At 40.3% G+C, this 27,384-nt stretch overlaps 4 protein-coding genes across 12 annotated transcripts in view; 2 read left to right on the top strand and 2 right to left on the bottom strand.

Annotated features, from left to right (window-relative positions):
* Nucleotides 1–668: 668 nt before the first annotated feature.
* si:dkey-264d12.5 (coiled-coil domain-containing protein 30) lies at nt 669–5,786 on the top strand. Of its 2 annotated transcripts, XM_057362168.1 has the most exons (18): nt 669–957; nt 1,295–1,459; nt 1,946–2,066; nt 2,145–2,362; nt 2,483–2,551; nt 2,825–2,984; nt 3,064–3,135; nt 3,227–3,336; nt 3,489–3,559; nt 3,748–3,982; nt 4,059–4,136; nt 4,223–4,345; nt 4,441–4,581; nt 4,730–4,830; nt 4,920–5,061; nt 5,144–5,280; nt 5,395–5,497; nt 5,584–5,786. In XM_057362168.1, the coding sequence occupies exons 1-18, from the start codon at nt 943–945 to the stop codon at nt 5,641–5,643; spliced, it is 2,121 nt and encodes a 706-aa protein (XP_057218151.1). In that variant the 5' UTR covers nt 669–942; the 3' UTR covers nt 5,644–5,786. The 2 variants fall into 2 exon arrangements, with proteins under 2 accessions (XP_057218151.1, XP_057218152.1); XM_057362169.1 differs by lacking the exon at nt 5,584–5,786 and having other exon boundaries at nt 5,373–5,472.
* Nucleotides 5,787–6,938: 1,152 nt separating this feature from the next.
* On the bottom strand, nt 6,939–14,989 carry znf362a (zinc finger protein 362a). 3 transcript variants are annotated; one of them, XM_057362679.1, is made up of 9 exons: nt 14,857–14,989; nt 12,281–12,344; nt 11,951–12,197; nt 11,747–11,872; nt 11,024–11,369; nt 10,313–10,537; nt 9,155–9,233; nt 8,900–9,058; nt 6,939–8,744 (listed from the first exon to the last, which is right to left on the bottom strand). In XM_057362679.1, the coding sequence occupies exons 2-9, from the start codon at nt 12,341–12,343 to the stop codon at nt 8,628–8,630; spliced, it is 1,362 nt and encodes a 453-aa protein (XP_057218662.1). In that variant the 5' UTR covers nt 12,344; nt 14,857–14,989; the 3' UTR covers nt 6,939–8,627. The 3 variants fall into 3 exon arrangements, with proteins under 3 accessions (XP_057218662.1, XP_057218664.1, XP_057218663.1); XM_057362681.1 differs by having other exon boundaries at nt 11,030–11,369; nt 14,857–14,988; XM_057362680.1 differs by lacking the exon at nt 14,857–14,989 and adding an exon at nt 14,154–14,836.
* A 1,171-nt stretch (nt 14,990–16,160) lies between these two features.
* LOC130570963 (uncharacterized) lies at nt 16,161–21,094 on the top strand. The gene is made up of 3 exons (XM_057361523.1): nt 16,161–16,297; nt 17,648–17,805; nt 17,900–21,094. The coding sequence occupies exons 2-3, from the start codon at nt 17,655–17,657 to the stop codon at nt 18,946–18,948; spliced, it is 1,200 nt and encodes a 399-aa protein (XP_057217506.1). The 5' UTR covers nt 16,161–16,297; nt 17,648–17,654; the 3' UTR covers nt 18,949–21,094.
* A 113-nt stretch (nt 21,095–21,207) lies between these two features.
* Nucleotides 21,208–27,384, bottom strand: part of trim62.1 (tripartite motif containing 62, tandem duplicate 1) — a 29,664-nt gene continuing 23,487 nt past the window's right edge. For 3 of the 6 annotated variants that reach the window (XM_057361519.1, XM_057361518.1, XM_057361520.1), the window contains 2 exons: nt 26,778–26,893; nt 21,208–23,345 (listed from right to left, as the gene is read on the bottom strand). In XM_057361519.1, coding sequence (XP_057217502.1) covers nt 22,795–23,345; nt 26,778–26,893 — 667 coding nt within the window. In that variant the 3' untranslated portion in view covers nt 21,208–22,794. The remainder of the gene's footprint in view (nt 23,346–26,777; nt 26,894–27,384) is intronic. The other 3 variants (XR_008965035.1, XR_008965034.1, XM_057361521.1) reach the window with 3 other exon arrangements.

Genomic DNA, 27,384 nt, shown 5'->3' with positions numbered 1-27,384 from the left:
GCGGTCCAGGGAGGAATGTGGGCTCGGTTAGAGGAGTTTCCGTCACAGCTCCACAAAAAAGGGGGGCTTCGAGCTCACAAACTAAAAATGAGCTCAAGTTTGTATCCACCCAAACCCTGAGAGAAAAGTCTATATTTACCCTTATAGAATAACATGATTACAGAACTTTGATGCTTTTGTGATATGGTCAATTTGGCAATCAAACCATTTGGAATTTGTAAATACAAACAGAATAGGCCTAAACGTTGTTTGCACGGTGTTCTTACTGTTGTTCCACGTGACTTAACTTTGAAAGTATATGTTTGCCCTGTTTAATTCAATGTAACATGCTTTAATTTAGACAATTACAGAACTCCCATATCTGGAAAATGATTTCCTGCTGGAGGAAACACAGACCACCCAAAGAAAACTTCAAGTCTTTCAATCTTTCTGCTTCAACAAAAATGAACAATCACAACGTAGAACCTTTTATAAACAAGCCAAAGTCACCCACTTTTATCAGTTCTGTACATTTACGTGCATTTGAGTGTGAGAATATAAAATCGTTCACTCACTTTTTTCATTTCGGTATGTTATATAATGTAACATTTTTGTTAAAGAACAAATGCGTTTGTTACATTATAGGACTTTCACTCATAGCGGGACGTCCCACACGAGAACACGGGTGCGCGCGCGCTCCCACACACAGTTTCTCGCCTATGCTCGTGCATAACAAGTAAATATCAAGACGAATGTGATACTTTATATCCGTATGATGTTATATCTTTAAGGCACAATGTCTCGCTCGCTTCTTTAATCACATGGTTGCATTAAACAAATCGCGCGGTCAGCCGATTAAAAGGACGTTTAAACGCCGTCAAAGAAACGTGTTTTTCGCAGAATTTTTCACATTTAATCAATGAAATAATTGTATTTTCAAAGGTTTTTGAGTCACTGGAGAAGATGTGCACAACACGGGTACGTTCGTTTTCTTCGTTTCAAGCGCTATTTCTCATTTTACGCATTGTTTTTAGGGGTAACATGTCTTGTGGTAAATATCAAGGTTTAGTTTTATCTCTTACTGTTTGATCTTGTATCGCTTAGTACCGTTTGAACAAAATCAAATGGGAAAAAAGTTTTTTTTTTGCTAAAAAAAGTCCTTTAAAAGGAAAAAGTTCGCGTGCGCATGCGGACGGAGTCGGCTGAAACAACAGCTGTCAGAAGATGTTTCAACGATCCGCACGCGTGCTTGACGTTAAACAAGACATACACATAACTCAAAATCTGGATGTTCACTTTCCTCCGTGTGTTTAAGGACATGGAGATGCGTTTGATGGAGGAAGGTTTGAACCCTTCAGCAGCCATCGATGAGAAAATGTGTCTGCTGTGGAAACTTCTCATGAGCAGCGAAGAGACTGTGAGAGCTCTCAAACAACAGATCCAAGATCTGCACAAACACCACAACACTGAGATTGAAAAGGTAAGAGGACAAATAAAACAAGACTGCACACAGATATAAAGATAGATACCGTATACAGAGAGAGATGGATGGATGGATGGATGGACAGACATGATGTATAACAGCAGTGGTTCTCAAACTGGGGGCCCCAAGATGGATCCAGGGTGGCCACAGATTTTGTGGCATTTTATGAAATATAGAAATTTATCATACATTTTATGCAATCAAACATCAGAAAAATAAGACCACCAACCAAAAGAATTGATGTTCCAGCATCGTAAAACTGAATATGTTTTTGGTTCAAGTATAAGATTATAAGTCTTTATTTGGGGGGCCACAACGTGATGCACCCTACACAAAGGGGGCCTTACAATGAAAAAGTTTGAGAACCACTGGTATATAGGAATGAAAGAAATAATGGATAGGTGGATCAAGGAATAGACGAATAGATAAATATAAATTTTATTTTTGTTGTTAATTTATGATTTCACCTTGTGTTTTTTTCAGGTTCAACAATACGTTAATGACATTAAGAGTCTCACAAAGACACGAGATTCTGTGGCTTTAGATCTTGAGCAGGAGAACCAAATGCTCCGTGTGACTCTGAATGACATCCACCTGCAGCAAGGTGCACCATCACTCCTGTCTGTCATCTGTTACATCACACCCGAGCCTTCACTTCACACGAATAAGTCTGTTTTTACAGAGACACAGAGGAGCGAGATCACCGAGATGTTGCTTCAGGAAGGTCTGGCTGATATCATTCCCATCAGCCCCAGCGAACAAGTGGCCTATGTCCTCGCAGACCGAGCCTCCCTGCTGGAGAGAATACAGAGCCGGACTGATGGCGATACAAAGACCACCGGGCATCCTGATGGCAGCGAGGAGTCAGTGGCACAGGGGTTTGGAGAAAATGTGGTCAAGGTTAGAAAATCTGTCTCTTACTTGCACTGTGTTCCTCACCTCCTTTCTCTTTTCTGATGTTTGTTTATGAAAATGTAACATAATTATTTCACGTCTTTCCACATGGTGGCGCCACTACAGCTTCAAAGCCCCTGGAAGAAGCTCCTGGGATTCAGAAAAGCATCTCAGAGTAAACATAAACTGATGCCCGTATGTCGACATGTGCTGTTATATACAGTTTGTCTATATAACACCCACTGCATGTGATAAAACGCATGAGGTGAGATTTTAAATGTGTATTGCTTTTGATGGACTTAAAACAGAATTCTGTAACATTTTATTTACCCACTAGGCCCACTAACCACTAAAATTGCAACTTTTTCCAAACACGCAAGATGTCATGGTCATTGCCTGCAATGCATGTGCTCCTAAAATGAAAAAAAGTCACGTGTTGAATGGCCCTAGATGTTTTCTTCACTCCAGGCAATTGAGCCACGGTGCAGTGATGACATCAAGGGTCGGACAGTACAAGAACTCGAAAGAGACGTGGAGGAGGCATCTGTCCGGCTTTCCATGGCCCACAAGGAGATCCGCAGACTGACGGATGAGCTTGAGTCTGCTCAACTGACCCAAAAGGCTTACGGTAAATCCCTTCACGGGTCACACGCTGGATAAAAGTGACACGTGACGACGTCAACATCGCAATCATGTTTATGCATTAGAACCAGAGCTGCAGGAAGCTCAGATGGAGGTTGAACATCTTCGGCGGGAAGTGGAGAAACTGAAGCGATGTGGTATCATTCCGGCTTTCTCATTTTGGTGGTTTTGCTAAATGGATTGGAACTTAGAAATACACCATTTTTTGCGTGCTTTTATTGGTTTTAGAACTGGCTGAACTGCGAAAGACTAAAGAAAGAAATGAGAAACTGGAGGAAGAATTGTGCCTTCTGGGGGAGACAAAAAGGTTACAGGCGGAGCGTCTACGATTCCTGGAGGTGATCAAAATAATCCCATGAAAATTCACTTTCACACTGCTGGATGATGAATGTTATATTTTAAAGCGACGACAGACTTACGTAAGGATATTTCGACGGAATATTTTTAAAGACGCCACCTAATCATAATTGATCTTATTTTACTCTGACAGCGAGACGCATCTGACAACGCTGCCATTCCACCAAAACACAAGAATCCAAATGAGGAGGACATCCCCAAACAGTTAAGTTTTCTGTTATGTCATTCATTGCATCAAACCAACAAACAGATGCCAAATTCAATTCGACAAAATCAAAAAGGTTTTTGAAAAATCAAATATGTCGAACTCTAACGTCTACAACACTGTGACCAAAACAGAATCGATTTTCAAGAATCAAGTGTTCTAAGACAAACTCCAGTCGTTCTTACAGGTGTGTCGAAGAGATGCAGGAGCGGTTGAACATGCTCAGAGATCTGACGCAGGTCACGGTGAAGCTCCGGGTGGAGTTCGAGATGGAAGCAGACCTGAGGAGGAGGACGGAGGAGGAGCGTGAAGAACACAAGAAGAAGAGGACGGAGGCGGAACGGCTGGCTCAGAACTTCCAGAAACTCTGTGAGAAACAAGCAGAAGATTACAGGAGCACCGTCGGCGGCCTGCAGGTGGAGGTCAGAACTGAAAGCATACGAATACAAAGTCGTTTTGAATGACTTTTACTTGCTCACTTTACTTGTTCATTTACAGATCAGAAATCTGGTGATGAAGTTACAAAAGTTAGAGACGCGAGAAGAGGAAAGACACTGTGAGGAACATCTAAAGCAGGTCAAGCGGACCTTCAAAGTTTCCTTTGATTTAAAAGTAGAGTTGCTCGGCAGGCATACTAAAAGCGTGTTCACCGGCTGTTCCAGATCGCATCTCTGGAAGATGAAGTCTTCCAGCTGAAGTCGGTCCTCCGGGACGAGCAAGAGAAGACCAGACAGCCGTCCACAGCCATGCAGGTAGAAATGAACCAGCTCAGAGCTTTGATCCAGGTGAGAAAATCTTCACTCTCTGGTCGGATGAACATACAAATATACTATAAACATTTAACACACACCTGACTGAGCTCCTCCTGCTGTGACGACAGTCCCGGGACGTCCAGGATGCTGAAGGACAGATGAGACTGACCGAAGAACTCAAGAGCACCAAACGTGAACTGCTCCTCAAGATGACCACCGTCACACAGCTTCAGAAGAACATCTCTGACCTGGAGCAGGAACAACTCAAGGCACTTCATACAGATCTGACATTTCCTCAGCTATTATTTTAGCTATCGCTCAAGATTATGACAATGCAGTGAGCAGTTTTGTGATGTTTTACTAAAACCGTAAGAAACCATGTAACTACAACGTTATTTCTGTTTCCTAAATGAGAAGCTTCAGGAAAACGTAAAAGATCTAGAAAACAGTGAACAGGAGACAGAATCTCTCAAGACAGAACTTCAGCTCGCTCTTGTTACCATAGACGCCCAGAGGAGGTAAAACAGATGAACTGAAAGCATTAAACCACTTTCTTGTTGAGAACTGTGCTGCTAGACCAACGCTGTCCCGTCGCTTTATTTTTCAGTAAGTACAACAACAAACAAATTCACTACAAAAATAAGCTGAGCCGAGCTAAAGGGCTGTACCTGAGAGAAACTGCGTGGCGCGGTGAGAAAATAAAAGATCTGGACAAAGACATTTGCATCGTCAAGAAGCAGGAAGAAAAGGTAACATTATAACACAACGATATAAAGAGAATTGAAAAGTTGCGTGATTTTGAAATGCCTGCCTTTGATGCGTGGCCCTCAGACGACAGACATGATGAACATGGTTTCATCTGAAAATGAGGCTTTGCTTCAGAACAAAACAGATCTTCTCTCTCAGCTGCACGATTTGGAAGAAAAACGGAAGAATGCTTTGGATGCAGTTTCCAGCATGCAGATGAGGTACTTTTATGCTAAACTAAACTCATTTACTTTATGAAATAGAAAAATATCACGTATAGTCCGTTTATCCATGATTTATCTATAAACGACAGTTCATTCTTATAATGAACGCAGAATGAATTTGCTTGAGGAAGAAAATACTCGACTACAGGAAACAGCAGCGCAAATGTGCAATCGCATTGAAAGCTTGACAGTACTGTCTGAGACGGACTGCAGCGTAAGTATAAGACTTAAACTTCTCAAACTTCTTCTGGATTGCAAAGTACATGGCTCTTAAAATGATCTGTTCACATCATCACACAGGACGTCACCGCTGAGATTCGTGTGATAGAGGGCCAAGACCAAACCACGCTCCCCATGTGAAACCATACATTTGTTTTTTTTGTAAAATTTGTTTGATTAAATATAATTTATTTTAAATAAACAAATTCCCTTAACATCTTTTACTGTATCTAAGGGTAACAATAAGGTTGTACTTGCATTAGTAAATGCATTAAAGGAACAGTTCATCCAAAAACTAAAATTCTGTCATCGTTTACTCACCCTCAGATTATTCCAAACCTGTATAAATTGCTTTGTTCTGATAAACGCAAAGGAAGATATTTAGAAGAACGTCAGTAACCAAACAGATCTCATCCCCATTGACTCCCATAGGTTTTATTTTCCCTATTATGGCAGTAAATGTAAGCACAATTGAAGAGGAACCTGATGTTCCAAATATGGTAAGAGGCGTTACATTTCCATCACACGCTTGCAGTATTCGACCAATCACTACGCACTGGTTAACTGGCCAATCATAGCACACCTCGCTTTTCAGAGCCATGAGCTTTGTCAAAAATCTGCGCGTTTCAGAGAGGCGGGGCAAAGAGGAGATACAAACATGCACGGTATGAGGAAAATACAGCGTTTTTGAACCTTAAATCGTGTATACACATTGCATTACATCTAAAACAAACCATAATATTCGTTTTAGCCGTGTCATATGACCCCTTTAAGTGACATTCACAAAGATGCTGTACAATTGTATAGTTCATTGTTTGTCCTGATATTTATCGCATCCATTAATGTTAAAAAAATACAACCTAGTCTTCCCTATCCAAATAAACACAGCAAAACTACCTTTTTCTCATGGAAGAACAAGATTTTATAATCAGAGAACAAGACAATTACAAGGTAAATCTGCCTATATCTTGTCTCTTGAAATAGAAAAACTGTTTTTTCCTTTTTGTTTATTAATAAAACTGTACATGTATATGCTTGTGAGTTCAACACAACACGCTGGAAAAAACCGAGATGATAGATTTACCTGAACTTTGTGCGGCACTTCTCTTTGCTTGTTATCATAATCGACAGTTTCACCCAACGTGACATGAAGGCCAATTTCCAACATGGACTTCTGGTTTGTTTGTTGAGGAGCATACCGGTACATTCAGATTGAAACCTATGACACTGCTAGCAGCCATAACAATTTATCATCCATGAAGCCAAGAAGTTTTTATTTTATTTTCAATGACATACACTGTACCTCAATAACATTGATACTTAAATCTGTTAAAAACCAAATCGTGTCAAAAAAGTGAAAAGTAGCTCTTACCATCAGGAAAAGCTGAGTTTTCATATGATCATGTAAGATAAAGCACACACACACACCATTCGAGGATTTTCACATGTATTTATTCGAGTACTTTTACAAAGTCCACCTCTCTCCAAATCCTGACTTTGCATGTAGCAGCCAAGTCAAACCTTATAGTACCACAATTGAAGACAAATAAAAAGGTATATTTTATTATAACTAGACATGTAGTCATTTTTATATAAACTGGTTAACACTTAAGTACTGTATCGTTTATTTACAGCATGTCCATGCTAGGAAATAAAATTACATAAAAGTACAAGAGTACACAAGTAAACACCAATATGGTATAAAATATGTAAAATGTGATGGTAAACAACTAGTGATAAAACGGTTAAGGCTTAAAATGTGTAAAATTAACATGTTAGTCGTTATATTTAAACATGATAATAAGTATAAATGTGTATAATAAGCCGCAGAGGTATTCTAGACATAGATACAGCTACACAAACCTCACGGGCATCTCTGTAATCCAGCTTTATTTCTCATGTGTGTGATATTCAGACGGGTGTTTGTGCTACTTTATCTGTGTGAATCTCACAAAGACTTGAAAATATTTCACCACAGAAAGAAAAAGAAATTTGCATTTAAAATTAAGGCTATTTTCTTGCATTGTGACATTGTTTTCATGCCTCCCCCATCTGGTCACAATGATTTCTTTTTTTAACATAAATATATATTATGTTCATCGTTTTGTGTAGTTGGAAGTACTCTTTACAAATGTACTTTACAATTTACTTTACGATAAAGTATCACCAGTATTTTTTTTCATTACAGTAAATACAAGGGTGGGAGGAGGTGCTTTAATATGTCACAATGCATTTATTCTTTTCTTTTGGGGTAAAATAACAACTGAACTGGTTTAGTTTTGTTTGTGGGATTCACACATCTTGCATATCAAATGCAGACACTCGTAACACAAAGCAGATGGTTCGAGGCGTTGCAGGTTTAGCTCGAAGAGTGAAAAGTTTCAGATCTATATTCTGTATCTGCCCATTCTGTTCAGTGCTGGGAACATCAGAATCGTATGCCATTTGGCACATGAAAAACATATCTCAGAAGCAATAAGGAATTGTTATTGCAAAACATCCAAATGTGCTGAGTTGTCTATCAAGTCCACTGCAGTTTCATTACAGTCCTCTTGATAAAAACTGAACATTAATGCTAAAGCTATTTTCATTACAATTTCCCCAGGAAGCCGGGAAATTTTATACGAATGAAAACATTTTATGATTGACATTATCAAAACAAGAGACCACTGGTCTCCAAACCAACTTTGAGTTGCCCGAAAGAAGGGGAATTTTCCCAGACAGCATAGAAAAATATGACAGGAGGTACTGGACTTGGTCCAAGCTTTTGATTTTATAACGCATAATACCTACAGTCCCAACATTTAGCTGCCAAGAGCAATGCCTTTATTGTCATAACAGACCGGAAACGTTTAAAGCCAAAACTGTGTGGCCTGAAAGTGCTGCTAAACCATCTTTGGATACCCAATGATTCCCCCTCAACGAGAGGAATTAAACCCTTCCCAAAATAACACTGCTGCTGCTTTTCTGAGCATTCATCCACACAGTCCCATACCTTTAGGAATGTTCTTAAAAGAAAAATAAACACGCACACACACAAAAGGTCAAACCACCAAGAACAGGCGGCTTTGCTTATGCCAAAGTTGGGGAACGACTGACCGCAGACGGACGCGGGATCGGTGCGTTCAGATGAGAGAGATGCGGATGGGAACGTTGGGCAATTCGGTCTGTTGAGGGGAGTGCTGACTCACCATGTGTTCTACCGTGGTGTGCTTGGCCATGTGTTTCATGAGGTAAGTCTCCTGAGAGATGATAAAACATTTTTGGTTGTGTATTCATGAATCAAAGTCCTCTGCGCAATTCTCGAAAAGTAAAGCTGAATTGAAGTGAACTAAACCTTACGGGTATGACTTTACAATGATCAATAGATATCGGAAAGAATGTGAAATGTACTTACTGAAGTATACGCTCTTCCACACATACTACAGCAGTACGCCTTGGCGTTCTTGATGGCGTGAGCGGACAGGTGGATTTGGAGGGAGGCGGAGTCCGAGTACGCACGGTAACAGTTGGAGCACTTGTAAGGCTTGTCTTTATTGTGTGACCTCTGGTGAGACTGCGGTGAGGAAGTACAGAAACAGAAATACACAAACACGCTCACACAGATTTGATTCTTTAAACTAAATCTATACGAAGAGTGTTCGGGTCTTACTTGCAGATTGGAGAGTTGCGTGAAAGCTTTTTCACAGCCTGGATGAAGACATTTATAGGGTCGATCACCAGTGTGGATTCTGCATTGTGGAAAAGATTACACGATTGTTTTTACGGTTTATAACAATAAAGTTGTGTCCCAAATGACATACTATGCACTTAAACTACGCACTCTAGTGTATGAATTTAAGAAGAGTAGCATCGTCCCAAATGGAATACAAAGCGGTTTTATGCTAGCCGGAAGTGTGTGCGGTTTCGCAGACGAGGGCAAATGACGTCAACCTCACAGCACAATGCATGTCAATAAAAATCTATTCGTACATCGTACATTTAATGTCATTTCAATCCGTTTTGCTCAGCATGACTTCAGTCGGCATTAAATTGAAGCGTTATCACTCTGCAGGAGAACTGTGCTCGTGCAGCGTCTGATAGCTCCGGCTCCCTTCCGCTACGTAAGAAGAAACTGCGACTGTCGAGTGCGTTAAGTGTCCAGAGTTCCACACTTGATATTTTCAGTTGATGGAGTGCATCATCCGGGTACTTAAAGTGCACTTCTTTTTTTGAAAATATTTGAACGTGAATGCACTACTCGCATTGTGCTACAAAATGGCAGAGAAAAGTGCATAAGTGCGCGATTTGGGACGCACCTTAAGTCTGGTTGACTGTATGGTCTTGTGTTTGATTCCCATAAAATGCACACAGTCATTAAATATATAGTTTCTTTTCTTTGCACAAAAAGACATCTGTCAAATCAATAAATGTAAACACTGTGGAAAAATTAAGAGACCAGTTTTGCCTGAATGTACCGTGTCATTTCCAGTCAAGTCTGTTGAATTTCAACAGAATCAAACCTCAGGAATGACACAAAGTCACCCAACAGTATGTAACGCATGTAAATACATTCCATGAGGCTGCTTTCTTCGTTACAAAAATAAATATCTGAAGTAAATAAAAAAACGTACTCCAAACACTTTCCAAGTTTATAATTAAGATTAAATTCAATAAAATGTTTAATGAAATTAAAAATGCATAATTTGAGCTTTCAGGTACGGTTTTGTATCGTTCGACTTATTAACCCACATAATAAACATCAATATGTAAAGTAATCTTCAATTTTATGTATTGCAGACGCAGTTTTACGTGGTGGATGTTGAAGTACCTGGTGTGTTGTTGTAAGTGAGAGAGCTGGCGGAAGGATTTCTCGCAGTAGGAGCAGTGATACGGCTTCACTCCCAGGTGAATGCGCAGGTGCTGCGACAGGTAAGACGCGTTGGCGAAGGACTTCGTGCAGTGAGGACACTTGTGTGGCTTTGCTTCCGTGTGGGACTTGGAATGGATCTGCATGTCTGACTTTGAGAAGAACGTCAGCGGGCAAACTTTACATCTGCAGGAGGAAACGCAAATCATCATTAATGCATTTGGCTTTTAGTGAATTCAAGCGTTAAATCAGTATGTGAGAATCAAACGCTGTTATTGACAGTGAAATGACTTCAGAATCAGAATCAGAAAGAGCTTTATTGCCACATACAAGGAATTTGTTTTGGTGACAGCAGTACGCAGAGACCATAACACAATAGAGTACACAGATGACAGCGTACGCGGCACTCCGAAAAGTTGAACTATTTCCATCTTGATGCGGCGCCTAGAAAAATGCATATTTTGCGCATATTTGCGTGCGCCTGACGCACGTCTACATTTAAATAACGGATATGCGCGCGGAAAAGATGCGAAATGCGAGGCTTCAAAAGAACTTCGTGAAAACATTCTTTTCACTTTAATTGTAAGCTAAAATAATAATATGTTAAGAATAACATCAGGGCAAATAAACGAAGACAGAATTTGATCAAAAAGAAACGAAAATGCAATGCACCTGTACCTGTACGTTTTCCCCTCTTTGGCAGTGATGCTGACAGGTGATTGGTCGGCTCCAGAGGCCAGGATCGGATACGGAACGACTAACAAGGGACCGGATGGACTCTCGGCTTTGATCTTTTTGCGACCCCGTCCTATGCTTTTCGGGGGTGGACCCAGAAGTCCCGCCAGCCCGCTGCTGTTTTTGATGATGTCCATCCCCATCCCGCCGGACAGACATGAGATGAGGTTCGGGGAAGGAGCCGCCTGCCGGGTTTGACTGCTGCTGGTCGGGGTGGTCGGTGTGGTCGGCGTTGTGGATTCGGATGTGTTGTGATTGGCAGTTCGAGAAGTCAGTGACAGTCCTGATGAATAAAATAAATAATCACAAAAATGACGAGCTTGAGGTTCATGCAGGAACGTTAGGTGTTGATATTAGACTGTAGAAATCTATCCTAACGTGAAAATTGAATGTCTTTTCAAACCTGTATGAATTTCTTTTTTCTGCAGAACACAAAAGAAGGTATTTTGAAGAGCGTTGGCAACCAAACAAAATTGAACCCCGTTGACTTCCATTGTACGAACACAAAACCACCGAGACATTTCTCAAAATATCTTCTTTTGTGTACCACAGAAGAAAGAGTCAAATACCGGTTTTGAACCACATGAGGATGAATAAATGTTTTATTTTGGGGCGAAATATCACTTTTACATCACATATCCTATAGTGTACAGTATATACCTGACAGATGATTGGCTCTGGATGGCTGGTCGATGATTTGGCGCAAATGCCAGTCTTCCCACAACCCCCTTGCTTTAATAGCAGTCTTGTCATCCAAATTCAGGTTTACGTCGCCAAGAATACGACCTGCACAGATAGGCCAACACTTAACATTACGCTGTTTAGTCAAGAAAATCAAACTACGTATCCAGGAGAAGACGATACCTGCTACCGTGCTGGAGGCGGGTCTGGCGTGCAGAGCGATGTCTGGCTGTGAGGTACTGTGAGCGTGGAGTCCGGACATCTGCTGAAGTTTGGGCGTAGACATATTGTGTTGCCCGCTTTCTGTGGCTGTGGGCTGCATCAGCAAAGGCTGCTGGGAAGGGACAGAAGTGGGCAGCAGGTGCGGGGGTCTGATTTTCTCCGCCATTAGCTGTTCCTTGATCTTGTTGATCAGGACGAGGTTATCCAACTGAAAACAGTGCGAAACAATCCATGTACACACAGTAGGATTTGTTGGGATGATGCGAAAAGTGCTGTGCTGCTTGTTTTTACCTGACCAGGAATAGACGGCGGGGGTGGCCAGAAATACGGATTATTAAATCGAGGTTCTGCCATTCTGCAACACAAAGTCAAATGCTTGATTGACTATAATTGCAATTCACACAGTTAATTGTCATTTCAGTGGATTCGTATGGCTTTATTTTTTATTTGAACACCGTTGAGAGGGTCAATGCTACAGACGGCACACAGAGAGAGAGGTAAGCTGGACCACAAATGAGATTCGGGAGGGAAATGATGCAGGATGCTATCAAAGAGAAATTTGTAGGTCACAGTGTTTGGCTACGGCAGAGACACTCACAGCCAGATCTACAGTAACAGCCTCTGAAATCACATTATGAGCACTGGGTAGCTCACAGAAACAGGAGATTTCTCACTGGAGGCTCTCAGCTCATTTTATTTGAATGGAGGGAGGCCGCTGAGATAAACGGCAGACACAGACGGTATGCATTGGATTTAATCTAGCTTGATTATTTATTGATTAGAAATGCAGATTGGGGTGTAAACAGATTACCTGAATCAACCCTTATATTGCAATGAGACGCTGCTTAAAGACAACCCGAAAAGATGTTTGCAACCAATTTTATTTCATTCCGTAATGTGACATCCCCTGGTGAAACAAGATATTCAACATGAATGTTTAGATGAATGAAGGAGCCTTTTTATGGTGTATACTATTAAGGTTTTCTCAGACCAAAGGCTAAAATACACAACGGGACCCAATTTGCAGTCTAGACAAGTGTCTCAATTGGTGGCAGTTTGCAGGATTTGGGTAGTTGGCCTTGACATATTGTAGATCAAATTGCGTATAACCTTCGAATTTTTTATTTTCGGACTATGATTCAATACAGTTGGAGGATGTCAAACCATGTTTGGCGATTCTCGAGCACATTTCTACCCAAACTACTCCTGGAAGAAAGTACGTTCATGATGTGACTGCTGTGAAGAGTTATTTACAAGCAACAAATGCATTCACAAAGAAAACGTGAAATGACACGTTTTAATTCCCATAATAAAACTTAACATGGTCCAAAAATTTATTTATAAATGAAAAGGTGGGTTCGTATGGCAAAACTCAAGGCCAGAGTTTGAGCAGGAAGCGAAACAGTCACTCCCTCCGCATCATTAAGGAAATATTCGGGCCTCATATATTTGGACATATCACTTTTGTTATTTTTGGCTGCAGTAAATGAATTTCTCCACAAGGCCCCTCAGTCAAACACTCTCAAGACCCACCAGCACTGCCAAAACATTCCCAGAGCAGTGTCATAGACATAATTTATGAAAATGATACATCTAAAGAAAATATACAGTGTGGAAAGATTTCTAAATGCAAAATCTAACAGAAGAATCTCATCATCTAATATTGATCTGCTGCGTTCTTGATAAATATCTACCCAAGTACAACACAACTGTGTGAGCCAACTACGCAACATTATAAAATGACGAAGAAGGAAGCACAAAAATGTTGAGTGAGATTCTTTTGACACAGTATTCAAATATGCAATGTATTCCTTTTTAATTAGTGTATGGTTAAACATACAAAGATTAACATGAGCTCTCCATCAAACTGCAAAATAAACTGTGTCAGAATGTTTCACAAAATGTTCACAAATATTGACCATAATGATTTAATAATTTTTAATTATTATTTTAATAATAATTATTATTATTAAATAATGTTTTATATATTACTGTACTAACAGAAAAAGGTTACGCATTCGTTTATTTGTATTTTATGATCACAATTATTCATGTTTGTTAGTTTGTATAACAGACAGCGATCAAACCAATTTATCGACAAATTAAACGCTGGCAAAGATTGACACGTTTCTGAGTCTTTGATATAAACCGAAATAAAACTTACTTAACTTTTCTTCTATTCTATCGGCATCCTTGAAATGATTCCCAAATAAAAGCACGTCGTCTTTGATGACAAATCGAATGGAAAAGTCTTTAAAAACACCCTGATTAGACGCCTGTTGTGGCGTATAGATGTCCAGTTCCCCTGCGTCTGCCTCTCCCACATTCTCAGACAGTTTTATTAAAAATTTCAGACAAAAGGAAAACAAAAATGGCAGCCTGTCTTATTTTTATAAGGACAGGACGCCATATTCTGCAGAACCCAGAAAAATGTTAGCGACAAAAACAAGCGCTTTAATGCGCATCAAAGGCGCGACGTGTAAAATGCCGCATTATTTGCATTAAGGGAGCGAATGATTGTTTACTTAGATCGGCAGGTTTGAATAGCCCGGCTGCAGGAGAAAAAAAGCGAGAAAAAAACCCGACACTTCCTACAATAGATGTCGTGCAACATTACAGCGATGCGAACAAATCACGCGCATTCCTCCCGCGAAAATGTAACATTTCCACCGTGACGCACTAATGCACGAGCGTGCGGATGCAACATTGTTACATTAAGTCTGCTTTGGGTTTTTTCTTTTATTTGAACTTTTTGCCCACTCGATCGATGGACTGCGATAACTGCTCGCATCATTTACACATATCGTTTAAACATCCCCGAAAATGTATTTGCAACGGTAAAGATGACAATAGAGTGATATACATACCTCACACACCTCGACTGTAGAGTTATTAGATTTTATGAAAGGTTCGGATGATCTTTCGGCTTTGCATGCAGGGGGAGCGCAGACCTTCCGGGTCGCCTGCCGTTCACTTCTGGGTGCTGCAGGCTGAACGTTTTAATAGCGAAACCATATACACGACCCAAACCACAAAATACAGCCTGCTCATCAACAAAATCGTAACACTTCTAAACGTTTTTGTGCTGTTGTGTGTTTTTATAGAGTTGACATTTCAAAACAGCAGAAACTGAAATAGCAAGAAGAAAACACACTTGGTATTGAAACCGAACATTCAGTTATGGAACCTAATGCAACAGTGTGTGAAATAGCAAAATCTCTGCGAATATTCTGTGTAATGTACAAAACGATATAATATGCGTAAACAATACACGACAAGATTCAATATAATTTAGAAAATACAATAGAAATGTGAACTAGAAACGCAAATAGCCTCTCTATTTTATTATATTTTATAACTTTGGTTCATTTTTATATATTAAAATATTTCTGATATATGAAGGATAGTTCTTTTTATATTCGTTGTAGTAGACAGTGTGTGTATTTTGTGCTACTGAAAGCCTTGACGTTTCTTTCCGAATTAATAAAGTATAACATTTAATTGACATAAAATCATATTCATATGAGTTCCAGTGCAATATTGGAAACACTTGGTATTAATTGGAGTGATTAATAGTTATTTTCTCCAAATAACTCCGAATTAAAGATTTTTTATAAAACGGTCAGTTCTGGTCCTTGGTTCTGATTGGCTGAGCCGATTTATAACGGCTGACCGCATTACATAGCCTATATATCATTTTATTTACTTTATTTTATGAAACCTTGCTACGCATATGGAATAACCGTTTTATAAAAGCAATAAGCCCCGCGAAGCAGTGGGTTACAGTGCATTGTAGTCGTGCCACAACAACGCCCTTAGCTGTTATAAAATGCAGTGTAACCCACTGCTTCTTGCTTTAATATGGTTCTTCTTCTCAGGCCTCTCGGTTTTATATTTTCTCCTAAATGGACAATAGATGGCAGCACGAGCCAATACGACTTCTATTTAGCCGTTCCAGGATCATCCTTCAAATCCTTCTTTGATAAGCGTCTTATGGTTTTCCTCTATGACAGTCAAAACTTTAAGCAAAGCAGGTCTGTGGAACGGCATTGAACAGCAGCACTGCACACAAGTGAACACACGTGTTCTTTTCACCCTGAGGGAGCAGTTGGACTGGTTTGTGTGTTACATGCAGTCAAGCTCTGACACTCCCTCTGCACTGACAAGCGCTTGTGCCTTTATAGAGTCCAGGTAGAGCACAAATGTTTAGACACGTCTCGCTGCGGGAGGGAGAAGAGAAATGCACACGTTCTTTGACAATAACAAAAACGAGTCACTCTGACCTACAAACTGCAGTGGTGTGAGCAGGTAAGGAACCGTGTCCTCTTCTCATCTCTGCCAGCACCTCAGCTGGACAACCTGTAGCTTTCTGCTTTGCATCATTTTAAGCGACTTAGACCTGTGGAGGCATTTGCAGTTTCTTTCATCTTTGCATTCTGTATCGGTCCCTGTAATTAAAGCTCTGATAGTAACCAAATGCTGTTCTACTTTTCCTATGTCGGTGTGGATGTTGTGTTTAAAGTGTCTGAGCTGAAAGTTGAGCCTAAAATGACATCACATTGAACTACAGAGAAGTGCAAATTGTTCATTGCAAAGCCAGGGCGAGAGTCAGTCATTCCATAACAAATATGGAGAACGTGATGTACTGTACAGTCAACAGATGGACAACAATGGTGTGGAGCACCAGGGGTGCTGAAGGTCTAATATTGGTTCAGTATGTTAGATTGTGATACAGAACAATTTGACCACAGCTAGTTGCATACATGTATTCATATTCAGAATATATACAGTTGTAGCCAAAACGGACATCTTTTTATTCAAAAATACATAATGATTGGAATTTAACCCGCAACACATACAGCTTTTAGAGTCAAGGCCCAAGATAATGATTACAAAACATGACTACAAGAGAGGATGAACAAAGTATTAATAACTGATACAATTGTATTAAATATACTTTATTTCCTGAAGGCGTTTTGTTTTCCTGTGCAGTTTTGTATTAAAATAAACCCATATTCCCTAATATGCTGTAGATAGTTTTTTAGCAAATAATTATGATCAAATAAAAACCTTTTAGTTGAGTGTTATGTCCATTTTGTACCATACACCTCATAATGGTTTAACCTGAGGGAAAATTAAATGCAAATATTGTACAACTATTCTCTCCGGACATCAGTTGTGGGCACTGCTGTACATGTCTGAATATGCTTTATTCACTCTGAAATGATTGGCCATTGGATACAAAAATGAAGCCAGATCTGAATTCAATGGAATTTAAATGTTGTGCGAATCACAACTAAGATAGCCTGCCAAACCAAAGCTATTTCATGGGCGGAGTGTTATTGTACTTTGATGAAAGAAAAGTGTGTACAACATCTACAGTATTAAAAAAAATAAAGAACAATTTGCACTGAAAGTGTTCATTCACCCTCATGTCATTCCAAACCTCTATGACACAAAAGGAAATATTTTGAGAAATGTCTCAATGGAAGTGAATGAAGGTCAGTGTTGTTTGGTTACCAACACTCTTCAAAATATCTTCTTTTGTGTTCTGCAGAAGAAAAAATTCATACAGATTTGAAATTCTTTTATTTTTGGATAAACTATCCCTATATTATGCATGCTATTAACATGCACTGTGTTTGTTCCTCTTTGAAGTGTGAAGATGGAGGGTGTTCTGGAGGCTGCACTCTTTCTGTGTGTGTTTAAAGTGTCGTGTAGCTCTCTTCTGTTCCTGCCTGCAGTCATACGCTCCGTCTCCGCCGTCAGTCTCTGCTGCATGTGCCTGCTGTTATTCACCGACCTCGCTGTCACCCGTAAGCTGAGCTAATATCTCTGAGAATCTAATCATACTTCTGTCCTCATTTACGGCACCCTAATTCATCCATTAAAACCGTTCTGTCCCTTCAGTGTTCCTGTTCTTCGTCTGGATCACCGAGTCCTGGTTAATCCTTTTCCAAGTGTCTTCGGACGTGATTGCACTTCGATTCCTCCTCTTTCTGTCTCAGGTCTATGGAGTGGTGCTGATGTTGACCCCACCTCTGATCGCTGTTGAACTGATGGTTCATCTGCTGCGCTCTCAGGAGAACACGGAGCTGGATAAGAAGGATGAAAATACACTCTCGAGAACGATGGGCTTCCTCGGTTGTCTTCTTGTGTGGATCGTGAGCGGGATTCATAGCAGTAACAATTGGAAGGTGGGACAGATTTCAACAGAAACCTGTCTGGATAGAGGCTCCTGCCTTGTAAACTGTCTTCCCGGCTTTTTCATGACCCCCACTCCCGGTATGGAGGAACTTTCCTGGATTGTTCCCGCTATGGTGGTTCTGTTGAGTCTGACCGGAGGACTGGGCCTCCTCAAGACAAAATCAGCCCATCGATTCACTCATTCACCTGAAAACACACCGACACAGAGGGGCGGGAGAAAGGGCCCGGTTGGCCTCCAACTAACGCCAATATGGTGGCCCATGCTTGACAAAACTGCCAATCTGTACGTGTCACCGAGTTCTGGCACACAGTCAAAAAGAACACCCGACAGCTGTGCAGTTTACAGGGCTGGGTTTGTTTACAATGAGGAACGATGGTTCTGTCTGGGAAATGTCGCCCTGTGTTCTTACCAAACAGGTTTTGCGGACAGTTTTGTTCGGCAACAAAAGCTCTCAACCAGCCGTGCACCACTTTTGCAGTCCAAAACTAAACCTCTAGTGGAGATAAGATCACCCGAGGACTGTGAAATGGAGCATTGTGATTGCAAAAAGACAGAATCGGTTGTGAACGAAACACTGGAGTGTCAAAGAAAACAGTCGGAGAGGGAAAATCCCTGCCTGGGGGAAGAAATGTTCAGAGGACTTGTGTGTGGCGTTCTGGTTTGTGCATTTCCCACAGTTTTTAGTGGTAACGTTCTCCTTATTTTAAATTTGGAGACCCTGGTGGTGCACACTATGAAACTGTTATCTTAGTGAGTCCCCGTTCTTTAAGCGAAACCCAAAAATGTGATGTAAATGTATGAATTGGTGCTCGCACAAACACAGAATTTACAAGCTGACTAGTCCAGAAATCACAGGGTAACAAAAATAATGGCATGCAAATACAAAAAGCGCATTAACTACTAACTACTTTAAACTCTTGTGCTTGTGCTAAAAGGTGTTACGAGGTCACTTGAAAACTACGAAAAAGCAAACGGTCGATCCATCAATGTCCCTGTAATAAAATACAAATACATTTGATGGATCGTCCATGCATAGGTACTGCAGGAGGGACCCGAGTAAAATCTGATATATTCGGAAGAGATGTTAAAAATTCACGAGGTGCGTTTTGTCTTGGTTTCAACAAGGAAATAAAAAACTGTCCGTTTTGAGAGTGCCAGCTGGTTTCATGTCAGATTGTTATTTTTAAACCAAAATCGGTTCAAGGTTTAGGGCACCGAAACAACAGTGACATACAAGAAGTGGCACAAAGTATTGAAAATCAAATATTTTTGCAATCAAATATTTTTTTGCCTACAGAAATGCTTCAAGGCAATGGAGATGCGTCACGAGCACATTCATCAAGCATCTTCTCCAACCTGTCATTGAGTTGGAATCAGTACAATGGAATGCAAGGGATTTGTAAGGAGATGCGTTCGTGACCAAACATGCTGAAATGAGATCGATCACGATGCTGGCTGATCTCAGTGTGAGGGAATTTAACCGGTCGGATGAGGTTACGACTTTTGAAGTATAGCCTTTCGACACCAGAGGTCTCCCTGCGCTGTGTCTTGAGGTGATCTGAAACAGGATCTTTAGAAAAGCTTTTGTTGAAACAGTCGTTTCGTTTCAGCTCTTCTCTAGGAGCCGTTCAGGACTTTCAAAGAATACCAGAGGGCAAACGCTGTATTGACAGCATCAACTTCGAAAGAATTATGACTTGCATGGGCAAGTCACGCGATTTCATATTGGTGATTTGTACAAAAAATAAGAAAGGGAAGGACAGAGAAAAACACTAACATATAGTTTGATCGTTACACAAACCTTCACAAAGATTAAACTATATATAGTGCCATGAATCAGAAACATTTTTCAGCATCACCCGGTGCTTTCAAATTCAAACCAAAAATGCAGTCAAGGTACAGTAGGTAGCTCACAAGGTTGACATTATTGAAGTGTGAGACAGTGATGTACATATAACAACAGTGTCTTCAAGACAGTGAAACAGCATTCTTTCTATCTTTTGTCTCCTTTACAAAAACTATTCTCTGAGCTGAAACTCCACACCAGCTCATTCAGGGAGGGGGACATGACAGCATCGCTTTTCCACAGATATCAAGGTACAAAATGTATAGGGCACTTTTTACCTGTCTACATTACATGATAAAGTGCTTTCAGGAAGAATATGAGATCTTTAATGACACAATTCACCCAGAATCCAAACATGTTGGCAGCATTACAGTGTCATTGAAAAACAAAAGTACTCATAAAACAAGCCGTATTACTGTGCAGCTCCCTGGTGGTTCATTGAGCTATGTTCAACAAAGGTTGATGCAATGATTTCATTAAAAATGCAAGAAAAATCAATTCTTCCCCTTGCACGCAAGTCATTTTTCTGCAGTCTGGAGGACCGGGTGCCACTGACAAATCGGAACACATTGTTTTCAGACAGAGAGAACGATTTGTCACCGACTGTGTCTCCTGACGCGTCATCTTTGGAACTGTTGAAAAATGAGACAACTGAGCAGAAGTCTCGCCTGTTTGCTAAAGATTGCAAAGAGAAAAACATCTGAAATCCATGCATACATGTAATAGCCATCATGTAATTTATTTGACAAACTGGTCATACTGAACAAAAATGACTTGCGAATAGACAAAATGTACAGTTCCTGTGGTTTAATGGCAGGGATGTGTATTCACGGTTCTGGAAGAAAACAACTTGGGCTTCTTGTTAAATCACGGAATGTACAATTTCCACAAAGCAGGTAAAACTTGTTTAAATATGTAGAAATGCTTCCTTTAGGATCTCTTTGATTTGATTCATTGTTTAAGCTTTATGAAAATGAAAACCCAAACAAAAACGTGTTGATTTTGGACCCTGCATTATAGTATTAAACACAATAAAGACTCTTCAACTGTTTTCAGATGAACCATTTTTTTAATTGAACATTTAAACATTTTGTCCATGAAGCTCTAGCTGCAAGAGCTTACCAGAGCGCATTTACACAACGATGAGACAAAGCGGCTTCCATCCAATCACACAAATCATCATTTTCACCATGAACAACATCAACAATCTTCAGAAATGTGTAACTATATACCTTAAAGAACCCACCACCTCACAATAATAATCGGTCTGCTTCGCAATCATGTGTGCTACAGACTGCACTGAGGTCTGTCATAAATGTCCCCACCAAAAAAACTGCCTTTACCCTTTAACACCACGAACGACAAGTGCATCATAACCCAACAGAAGTGGGAAAAGTTAATGTCCAGACTAAAATATGGATGGATTTAAAGCCGGTCCACACAGAAGATTTTTCCCATCAGGATGTATTGCTCAGTCAGAAACCGGGAACACAGTGATAAAGACTGTTGTAAAAGTAAAAGCGTGTTGGGTTCATAGTGTCGCCATCCCTGCAATTGAGAACCATTGCATTCTGAGACATAAATAAAGCATCTCCATTTAAAACTATATATATATGCACTGTAAAAATGTAATATATCATATTTTAAAAAACTCTTCCTGATATTAACTGCGCTCATTATTTACAAGGGAAATTAAATTGATTGCCAAAGAAAAATGTGGTCTCTTCCGATGGAAATGTCGCCATCTTACACAATTATCACCAGATGTGTTAAAGTTGATGGACGGGCTATCACCTCAACCCAGAGTCGAGATGTCCCAGTAGTGGCAGAAGACCCTGAACACTGGAATGTTCTAGAAAGTAAGATCAGAATGAATAAATAGAAGCAATACCATGCTAAGGAAAAACGAAGAGGATGCACTCATTACCAATATAGTGCCATATGTAGAAATGCGCAAAGTCATGACCCTTTAACATAGCAGCGGATACATTAGTGGCATACGAGCCCCTTTAGCACAGCTCCAAATCTAGAAGGGAATAAAATAAAACCACGGTGTCATCAAACCTAACAGAACACACGCACACAAAAACACGCAACTCACTCTTAACATACTGCAGAACATCGGCAAAGTCAAACACATCACAGCTGTGGATAAACGTGACCTGAGGAACAAAATATCCCCATTACCATTCATGCAGCTAACAGGAAAGAAAGTGATCGTACTGTACCACCTCACTGGTTTAGGAGTTAACCTGTGTCAGTACAACGCTGGACACGATCCACAAAAACGCCAAAGCCATTTGAGCAAAATGAAAGGGGGCGACACATTTGATATTTCTGTCTGCACAACAGATAAGCTCTTTCCCAGACTAGAGCAATGAAAATAGGAGCGTTTGAACCCGGCAGGGGCTCGGGGGGGATATAAGCCGGGGTATTGTCTGCAAGCAGCTGGGAAATCTTGGTCAAGCAAGAAGGCCATGGCAAGATTACAAATGACCGGCAACACTAAAATGTACAAAACACCCATAGGCAGCTCTCTCAGAAAAGTGCAAGGCCCTCAATTTTATTTACTCTTCAAGTTCCCACTCCAGGCATTCACAGAGCCTCACGGCACATCCATCAGCCTGATAACTTCATTCGCCCCCCACCCCCAATTCTCCCAAATGCCTTTAAGTAAGCTGGGAGAACAAAGTTTATTACACAGTTTTTCCATTTTATTTTCCCCCCACAAAACTAGTGCTGACTCTGTTCCTATAAACGAACGGTGTTGATTCGCAAGGGCTGCACGTTCTTTCCGTTGGCGTGACTTTGACCAGGGCTGAAGTATGGAAAAAGTTTCGCTTGAAACTTCTCGCGGTATGTGTAGAGCCAGGACATGTCGTCGGCATTGTAGAAAACCAGCAAACCTTTAGGGTAGTCCAAGTAGACGCCCACTTTCTCCAGCTTGCTCTTTACGTTGAGGCGTGTCCAGGGCTCGGTGCAAGCGCTGTACTGATTACCGTCGTGCATTACAATGCAGTAGAAGCCTCGGCTGGGTTGGATCTGAATGCTTCCCTTGCGATTTACAGTCTCGTTGGCCACGCCGATCATCCACTGGGTTTTCTCAGACACCATGACTTCCCAATAGTGGACGCCTCCGGAGAAGCCCTCAGCCCCCAGGACGGATACCTCGACATCGAAACGACGCGGCGAATCCTGCAGAGGCTGTGGATGCAGGTTTCCATAGGCAACTATGGTGCAGTCGTCTGACAGTATGAGCCTCTGATGAGCAGTGATGGGGTCCATGGTTAATGCAGCAGGCACTGGAAACATAACAGCAGTGGAATTAAAATTATTATTGAATTGGTTAATATTCTATTCAGGTGACTGCAGGTGAATGTTTACATTTACAAATGAACTTCAAAGAGACACAAAGCACACAAACTAAAGCAAAGAACAAAGGAGAGACAATGGTCATGGAAATTAAATAAAAATGACAAATAATTAAATAACAAAAAATATTATATAGGCCACTTCGGATGGTGTGATCAACGCTGGTTTAACGCTTGTCCAGAAGAACGTCCTGTTTCACTACACAGACGTTTTATCAAAATACAACCAACAGCATATTTTTAACCAATTTAAAATGTTAAAAACATCTTTTTTAAGATTTAATTATATATGCAAGATTTAAAAAAATAAAAACTGAAACAGGAAGTGCTTCTGGACCAGTGTTTACATCTTGCGAAATGTTTATATATATATATATATTAATATTATAATATTATATAATATATATATTTTATTTAATACTAATACATACTTTCTATTGATACATATTTTATTATTTATTATAATATTAACAGATACTGCTTTACAGAGACTGCTTCAAAAATCAAAATAATAATAAAAATCTGGAAAATTATATAACAGATATGTTAAAATATGCAAAAATATACAGCAATATACAGTAGTCAACTGTGACAAAGAGTGATCAATTCCAAAAGGTAATATGAGAATTATATGTTAAAGCTGCAATTTGTAACTTTAACAAAAATGTTTTTGAGCAAGTGCATAAAAACTTTCTGACTTCTATAACTTTCTGACTTTTATATCTTTTCTACTCTATCTATGTATATAAAAAAAAAACTTAGCTCTGTACTCTGTATGTTTTATTGCACTTATGCTTTTTGTTTGCCTAATGTTGACCCAATTGCTTCCATTGTTTACCCAACTTGTAAGTCGCTTTGGATAAAAGCGTCTGCTAAATGACTAAATGTAAATGTAAAAACCAGTGTTCAAAACTGTCTCCTTACCGAGAATCACGACCGTTAACGTAAAATGATCTATAACTTGAGCTGACAGGTTGGATTTTACAAGAAATTTGACGTCATTTAACTAGTTTGACAAAATTGGACAATTTTGTGTTTCAAAGAGACATAAGTTATAAGCCAATTTGGCAAGCCACTTCTTTTCTTTCTAAACTTTGTGAAGGTTTTTCACATCATGACCACATTACTTCCTCAACCATGTCAAAAGGGGACCCTTAAATCCATCATGTGTCATTTGCTCCTCTTCTCCATTATTTCCTATTCTTTTTCTACAATCTTCACCAATAAGAAAAGTGTCAGAATGAGCGAATACACGAGCAACAGAAGGGCGGGTAGGTGATGGAGGGGTCATTCCTGTCAATCACAGGTGCTGCAATAACACTCCTCTGTAGCTTATCATTTAGTGCTGCAGCTTTATGGCAACTCATCCTACATGAACAAACATACTCCCGCCAACATGCAGTGACATACTGTGTGCGAGATGATGTGTACAGACAAAAGAAGTATTTTGCTACTTGCTTTAATTGTTTGTGCATTATTGTCTCAATGGCCAACAGATACAAAACACGACTCATTACAACAAAGTTGCATGGACTACTTTCATATCCCCATTTATCCTGCTTACTTTCACTCTATTCAAACAGCTTTAACACTGTGCTTAACCTCTCCTATTCTGTTCCACAGAAAAAAGGTAATATGGGTGTGGACCATCGTACAGTAAGTGTGAGTGTGAATTTCATTTTTGAGTACACTGGCACTTTAAGAGTATCTAGGAAGACTAAGCCTATCGGGCAAACAGAAGAAATGATCTGAGGTCTGTCGAGTCCTGCTCATTGTGTTTTAGTGCTGCAGACCAGTATTGAGCACTTTGCCAAAAAAGGATAAATAAAACAACATCCATCAACCGCTGCCTGGCCGGCAATGCCTACAGCACAATCCGCAGTGGCCATTATGGTGCCAGCATGCTGTGGGTTCAGCGGTGTGCAACCGTGCCAATGGAACAGACCCAGAGCAGAGGCAAACCCTGGACAGAGGACAATTTTTCCGTAATACACTGAGCCTGTGTTTTATACAGCCCAAAGACACAGATCACATATAGAAAGAACAGCACAACACATAATATCCCATTAAACACTTCTGTGAGGTTTAACTATAATGAACTGCACTCAATCTTGAGTCTCTATGCGTCTATTTTCCTCCCTGTTCTGAGTTATTATGGAACATTAAGAGAGTGAAACAATGCTGGCTTGTCTTCCCGTGCTCCATAGATAGGCACGCTTGTCAGGGGACCGGGGCGGGTGAAATTGGCGAAATATTTTCATCTTTGCTATTTAAAACCTCCGCCACGAATGGCAGAGTCAGAAGCCGGCCGGTCCAGACGATAGGATGTCGACATTTCCACTCTTTGACATTGCTTCAGGTAACCTATAAATAATTTAACCTCAGTCGCCTTTATTTCGATCCATCTCTCGCTCTCTTTTGCACAGAATCACACAAAAACAAGCATCAATAATACATTCTGGATATAAAAGACACGAAACAAATAATGCTGCTCAGGAAGAAGAAAATTACGGCTTTCGGAAATAATTCAAAAGCTCCGTGTCATAATAAAAGCGAGCGCGGAGTCGGTGCGGATCTGTGTCGCTTCATTTGACACTCAGTCAGGGAGGGAGAGACAGCTCTTGCTTATTTCTGTCTGTGTAAAGGACGCTGGTAAATTGGAGAGTTGACTGAAAGAGCGTGATATTCCCTGCTGCCTTAGTTTAAATAATGCTCTGCCTCAGGTGGTTACTGCGGGGGAATACAGATGGAGACCGCCGTCCCTCGCTGCTGCGCTGACATTAAAATGGGCTGCTTGTGCGCGACTCAATCAAACGCGTATTATCTCATTCACAGGACTGCAAACATGCAGGGTGTGTTTATGTTGATTGGATCCTTTTGAAATGGATTCAATAATAGATGCAAGATTAGCACTGGATCTTTGAAAACCACTAATTACCTCAGATCAATGAGAACCACTTTTTACACCGTCTTTTCATAAAATGCAGGTAGTGCCTGTGCAAAACATGCCACTTGTATGCTAAGGACGATGCACTCGTGGGCTTATTTTATAGATGTCTATACATAGATGCTCTATGAGATGTACGTTAGGCGTCCGCCAAATTGGAACAGTCAAAGCTGTATCTATGTGTGGCATCTATGTATACATATCTATGTCAGTAACAGCACACTGTGTTTTGCTAAACAGAGCTACTGTAACACACTGGATTCAGAAACTGCAGATAAATCTGGTTGAAAAATGCTGAAAGGCATGCTGATAATAAATAAGTGTCACCTGAAGACATTGTGCAAGTGTTATTTTTATATATTTGTAATGTTTTCTTAGAAATGTCATGCAGTGTGGATCATCTTCTACAGCATTACCTGGTGAGATATCCTGAAAAAGAGATTTCCAAATAGTGTACTGCAGCGGCCCCATATATTTGGATGTGGGAAAGTCTTCATACGTCAGATTCGTTTCATGGATTTTTCCTTTGATCCTGCAGAGACACAAGACAAGCACAGCATTATTTCAATTCAACATGCCACCAAACCCCAGCTATCCTTGTCTTCCTCACAGAACAGATTCTTCTCTTTAGATCTTACGGTGTTTTTTACAGAAAGCGTTGCCCCTGCAAAGTCAAAGAGCTCAAATTTGCGAGGTCAATCTGGGCAGCACCGTGGATCGCTGTCATTAGTTCAACCCTGACATTAATCACTCTGTTCACATCCCATATGGTCTTTGTACTACGCTAACTCATTCCTCTCTCATCTTTTCTAAATTCCCAAATGAAAAAGGGCGAAGGGGTTAGCAACTGCTATTTAATTGCTTTACATCTATTGAGTTCAGATCTAGTGTTTCTCAAGACCGATGGCTTAAGCCAAACGTCAAATATTTACACAGATTTAGCCGTGTTAATCTTTCTAGCCTCTGACTAACCTACGCCTACGGTCTGCGAAACATCACATCATGACCGCGCGCCGTCACATA

Source organism: Triplophysa rosa, linkage group LG20 (genome assembly GCF_024868665.1).
Source record: "Triplophysa rosa linkage group LG20, Trosa_1v2, whole genome shotgun sequence".
NCBI classification, from domain to species: Eukaryota; Metazoa; Chordata; class Actinopteri; order Cypriniformes; family Nemacheilidae; genus Triplophysa; species Triplophysa rosa.
The sequence above is the reverse complement of the archived record's forward strand: the minus strand, read 5'-3'. Positions and strand labels throughout refer to the sequence as shown.